The 6,161-nt window shown below is 30.0% G+C and overlaps 1 protein-coding gene across 5 annotated transcripts in view; it reads right to left on the bottom strand.

Moving 5' to 3' along the window:
- Nucleotides 1-468: 468 nt before the first annotated feature.
- Nucleotides 469-6,161, bottom strand: part of LOC131951600 (peripheral plasma membrane protein CASK) — a 208,316-nt gene continuing 202,623 nt past the window's right edge. For 3 of the 5 annotated variants that reach the window (XM_059313922.1, XM_059313925.1, XM_059313926.1), the window contains 2 exons: nt 5,956-6,054; nt 469-4,225 (listed from right to left, as the gene is read on the bottom strand). In XM_059313922.1, the coding sequence (XP_059169905.1) occupies nt 4,049-4,225; nt 5,956-6,054 (276 nt within the window). In that variant the 3' untranslated portion in view covers nt 469-4,048. The remainder of the gene's footprint in view (nt 4,226-5,955; nt 6,055-6,161) is intronic. The other 2 variants (XM_059313923.1, XM_059313927.1) reach the window with 1 other exon arrangement.

Raw genomic sequence — 6,161 nt, 5'->3', positions numbered from 1 at the left:
CCAACTGCAAAATTTACAGAGAAAAAAAAGGGGGGAGTGTGACACCATGAGTTACCGCACCGGGTGACACCCGACCTAGGGACGTAATAAATAAGGTCTGTTACATAATTTATGACTGGCCGTGGTGCTGACCACACTATCCCTTCAAATACCGAGATCAAAGAAACAGATTAACTCTACTTCACTTGCCCCATGGACCGTCAGGGTAAAAAAGGAACTTTACATAATTTATGAACTGCATACTACCCTACTTATGCAGTAGGCACTTGTCACTAGGTATACCATAGCAACATTGAACATAGCTTAAGATTAAAATCTTTCCAAACTATCCCTTTAAAATAATATGACAGTAAGTAAAAAGATTATATCTAAAAATTGAACTAAATTTATGTATGTAATAGACATACATAGACAGACAATTAATTGAAACCAAAAAAGTTAAACTGATAAAACACAATATATTGTTAATCAACTTGTATTTTATTGATAATTATACATGCATAAAATAAGAGTAGCAATCATCATTAGGTCCTGATTATACTTTGCAAAAAAAAAAATGACAAAGTATTTACAGTAGTGTCATGCAAGGTCCTTTAAGGACATTACATCAAGACTTATCCCAAAAATTTCTTTACATCTAATGCTAGGCTCAATTATTTGATTTATAAAACTTGATTACATATCATAATTTTTATTTAGAATTAATTTTTTTAATTCAAGAAGATAAAAAAAAAATCAAAATTCCACAAACAGGCCTATTTAAAATATTTTTTTTGTGTCGTCAGAAAGTAACACTTTAAAAAAAATCTTTTATCTATTAAAACTTTAATAAACAAATAGTAATTCAGCATAATGATCTTTGGCAATAATCATGGCTTAAATTTAAAAATATTCTCATAATGGCTCAAGTACATTTAGAACTAAAATTTACATAGTGAATGATTAGGTGTGAAATCATTTGGAATATAAATGTACAGAATGTCAGGTGTTTTATAGGTGTGACTTATTATAAAACGCCCTCACAAGTTACATTTAGCTGAGTGTATGTGTATTTTATGTTGGTAAACTAAACATGATATTCCATAAAAGAAAAGAAGAGTAATAAAAAGCAAAAGATGATAATGATAAATATAATTTAATTTTAAATTCTCATAGGTCAACAAAATGATTTTGTTTGATGAAAGGAGGTGTATATAAAGCAGATTTAGTTACTGTAAAAGTCTGAATTCAAAGAAAATTTAAAATATTTAAAAAACAAATTAACATTAATAGCCAAAGAGGGGTTACATTCTAAAAACTATTTGCAAAATAAAATTGTTGAAGAAATACGTGTAAAGCAATAATGAAACCAGAGAAGTTCAAACTAAATTTTTTGTTATTTAGCTTAATTTGCTGGTTTCGATAATTACACTTTATAAGTTTTGGAAGTGATTTAGTATAAACCTAGTATTTTTCTTTAATTCACTTTTCCGCTTTATGAGAGTGTTGGAAGACAAAAACTTGACTTTTGGCTATATCTATTATATAATAATTATATGGACAGTACACAATGGTCTTTTTTTTCTCTTGAGTTGCTAAAATCTTTGGTGCCTAGATATTTAATGATATGAAAAAGTTCTCTAAAAGTCTAAGACATTGCTCTAAATTAATAAAACTATTATCAATAAAATAATTTTAAAACTAGACCTGTCAATCTATTATGAATGATGTCTATGTTATTTATGTAATAGGCTTACTGGCGTTAAGACAATGCATCTACCAGGACACTAAGATAGTGTTTATAATTTATAAATATAAACGATAAGAGTAAATCTAAGCACAATGCCAGCTTTTCATTTGTGAATGAGCATTGCTGATGAGAAAGTAGCCCTGGACTTATATGAAAAAAATATGATTATCAAGCTATTAAATTCTGCCCTCTGAAAGTCTAAATAGTAAATACTAAACCCTATGAGAAAACTAAACTTTAAGTAAAAAGATTCAATCAGTAGGATAAAAGCATGGAAATATTTTGTATCAGATACATGTTTATTAAATCCAATTAGCACATTCTTCATTTAATCCCAAGATTGTGTTGTTTTGTCATCAGTTACCAGCACATAATTAGCTGTGGTATTTACATTTTGTATCACAATTTTAAGTGTAAATACTATGTAAACAAAGGTAACTTGATAGTACATACAATTTCTACAGACATTAACCAGAAAAATAAAAATTAATCAAAGCTAGACTTAATTTGTGTGCCAAAGGAAATATTCATTGATGCTCTGATACAAAACTAAAAACAATTTTTTGATGAAGAATGCTGCTAACTTATAAACAGCAAAGAACATTTTCCTATGTTCAAAAGTGAAATTTTTTGTATAGTAATGCTTGTTTGATTTCATGCTAGGAAATGGGATAAAAAGAATTAATGAAGAATAAAATTTAGCTAAAAAAAAACTACTAATTTTGATTTTTCAAAAACCAAATATTTTCAAATCATCTGACCAAAACTACACAAAGACTATAAAATTATTTATACAAAAAAATTTATCAAACTTAGCAGCAAACACAATATTTATAACCTGAGGTTTCTATCAATTTTTTTTTACACCATTTGAAAAATAAATAAGGAGAAGGATCTGATAATTGGAAAACAACAGCATCAAAAACAGATGCATTAAAAATGGAAATAAAAGGCAAAGAAATGGTTAATTGCAATAATGAAATTTAATGTAAACATTAGTTGATAAGAACCGCTGCAGGTAAACCAACGCAAGTAAGTGAGGTGATTATAAGAACATGAGCACAAAATAGTTGTATAAATGGAATTGATGTATTATGCTTGAGGACATAATGAAATAAATATCAGGTAACACATAGGGTTGTGTTGCATGAATCAATCTCAGGGTTGCAGCGAAGTCGTGCCGTGACCAGTAGGACAATATCACACCTTGGTTAGTGCTTAGCTTACACAACAAAAACAAAGTCTCTTATTCTGTGTAGTTTTTTTTACATTATAGGATAAGTTAAAGTGATTTTGTGAATCATTCACTTCAAACGGACAGGAATTAAATTACTGTTTAGCAAAGGTTAATCTGGCTGAATTGTAATTAAATAAAATTATGAATTAACTTCACTGTCAATTAATATAAGAACTATTCATTTAAAAAAAAATTAATATTGAGAAATAAATGGCCTTATTTGCTTCAAACAGCCAAATTATTTTTTAGTGTGGTTTTTTTCCTCTTACGGTTATCCATGAATGTACTAAATTTAGCTGTCCCATTTGACAGTTGATTAGCAAAATATTCCTTTTTTAAGCCTTTAAACCATTATAGCTAGAATGTAAGAAAAAAAAAGTCTAATACATTTTAAAGAGGGAATTAAAACAATAAAATAATTAATTAAAAATTTAAATTCTATTTTTAAAAATACAAAAATTTAATTATCAAAAATGTTTCATGAATTAAACTATTAATAATCCTGCTATCTTAAACTATATATTCTAAGTTTTGACGTAACATACAAGAGGCCTACCCACAGGTATTTTTGTTATACATCTCTTTCACCCTGTGTTCCAGTGTAACCTACCTGCCAGACTACATCATTGTGTAACACTGTCACTGTTCTCTTCCTTTCTCAAACATGACAATATCTACTCGCTTACCAGTAAGTATTTTATACAAATATTTTAACAGAAACTACACCTTTCTAAATAACTTACATGTAAGTTTTATAATAAATGCATATAAAAGATTTTAACTTAATTCTTTTACAAAGTAGTCTAATATAAATATATGAAGTGCCAGTGTAATATCAAATTTAACATTAAAATAAATGGTATTTCTAATTAATTTAAACAGGCATACCAAAACAACCTTATAATAATCTTTGCATGGTCACGCACCGGCAGTGGTCATTAAACCACCACAAACAAACAAGTCACAAACTATCAACTTAAGCATTGGTCAATAACATGGCTCTCTCCCTAACAACACTCAAGGCTCATATTGGAAGAATAGATCAACTTCAAACAAGCAGGCATTCCACATCAACAAACACACTAATACACCCAGCTGACCGGCACCCACTGTGGCGTTGAACAAATTTCTTCTATAGCTTTTTCTAAAGTCTGAATGGTCTCATCAATGTCATTGTTTACAATCTTCAGGTCAAAGAAATGACCGTAGGCTTTTTCCAGGAGTTTGCTTTCATTTGCTAAGCGTTCTAAACTTGAATCCTAGAAAAAAAGAAAATAAACAAAAATTAGGGACTGTACTACAACAGAGTATATAAATATAATAGTTGCAAATGAGATATTTTAGTAAATCTTAAAGCATTCATTAATTACATTGAATTTAAATAAATTATTAATATGCTTTATATTTATAATTAAAATATGCAAAACATTTTTATTAAATTTAACAATATTAACGTTTTTTCCTTTTATAATTTATATTGTAAAACTAATAGTAAATGAACTCTAAAGCCAATAAAATCATAGGTAACATCTTATTAGCAATAAAGACTGCATGCCATCGTCACTTAAAAAAAACAATAAGCTCTAGCCAAAAGAAATAGGCCTACAATGTACCTATATCTTATTACCATTAAATGTGTTTGGTTGACTGTTATGAATCATGCTCCAGACATTTAATTAGTTAGTTTAAAAATATTTAAGTAAATTTTTAATTTAGGAAGATGCAAACCCTTATAGTACTGCAGTGATGCTGGTAGCATTAAAAAACAATGCAGTTAAAAAAATCTCTATAAAAACTATTCATAAATGACCATCATCATCATTTCCCGTTCGTGCCCATGATACATGGGGCAGATGAATTAGAGTTCATCTGCTTCAGAGACCCCGGCATATGAAGGGATAGTGTGGTTAGCACTTCACCCAGGTGCCTTTGCTTCCCTAATGTAAGTTAGGCACCCATTATAACTGGGTGGACTCAGGGACATTCCACTGATTTGAACCTGGTTAGCAGTCTAGCTCTCTACCGCTAGGCCACGTAGTCCCTTTATATGACCATAGCAGAAGCAAACTAAATTGTAAAACTTGACAGATCATTTACTTCTTCAGCTATACTATTACAGGTTTATCAGACCAGCATAGCAAGACAGGATCTCACCTGGAATCTTCAAGGAAAGAGACAGGCATAGAAAATTTGTAGAAGTGGCTTAGAAAGATGCGTTAACACTGAGAATTGTTGGAGAAACTAGCAAGTCACTGAATAAAGCGCTTGCAACAGCTTATGTACTATGTACTTACTATGTACTAACTACTATTACTAGCAAAATCCCTATTACAAAATCCCAACGCAGTAAAGTTTAGAAATGCAATAACTGGTAAAAAATAAAGAAAACAGAACACCCCCCCCCCCCCCGCCAAAATTGACTCCAACAGACAAGGGAAAAATCACTTGAAGATAGTGGATTTCAAGACCAGACCAGTTTGTGAATGTTGAAATATCCTGGGGTAAGAAGACAGATACATATTTTAATTTGGTACTAGTTTAGAACAATGTAAAACAATTTAGTCTTATTTACAAGCAGGGGTTTAACTGAATAGTAGATTAACACAAAAAAAAGGTCTAATAATTAATTCTGTTTAAAACTAAACATTTTATAAATACTTTTAGACCCTGACCATATCTGAAGTAATAGATACATTTTTAAAACATGCTAAAAAATACAGCTACGTGTCTGTTCCTATTTCATCACGCAGTGAGTTGTGGCAATCATTTGGACAACAAAATTTCATTAGTTACATGGTAACTAAATCTAAATTTTTTTATTTGTAGCAATCATTTGGACAACAAGCTTCCATCACTTACACTGAATTTTCTAAATTTTATGGGTTGTGGCAATCATTTAGAACAAGCTTCTATTACTTACACTGTGACTAAAGTTTCTAAATTTTATGGGTTGTGGCAATCATTTGGACAAGAAGCTTCCATTACTTACACTGAAGTTTCTAAGTTTTTCACTGATATCTTCAGGTTTGGGCGCAGCGATAAACACAATATAAGGGGCATAGTCAGCTGCCCGTAGCACTTTTAGTGCCTGTAAGGATCACAACAACCAACAGAATACACAACATGCAGTTAAAAAGTGCAAAATAAAAAAATAAAAAAGTGAAACAAAAATTGTTATAACAAAAAATAATGAAA

Source organism: Physella acuta, unplaced genomic scaffold (assembly GCF_028476545.2).
Source record: "Physella acuta isolate Inbredline_101_S28 unplaced genomic scaffold, ASM2847654v3 ptg000815l, whole genome shotgun sequence".
Lineage (NCBI taxonomy): Eukaryota > Metazoa > Mollusca > Gastropoda > Physidae > Physella > Physella acuta.
The sequence above is the reverse complement of the archived record's forward strand: the minus strand, read 5'-3'. Positions and strand labels throughout refer to the sequence as shown.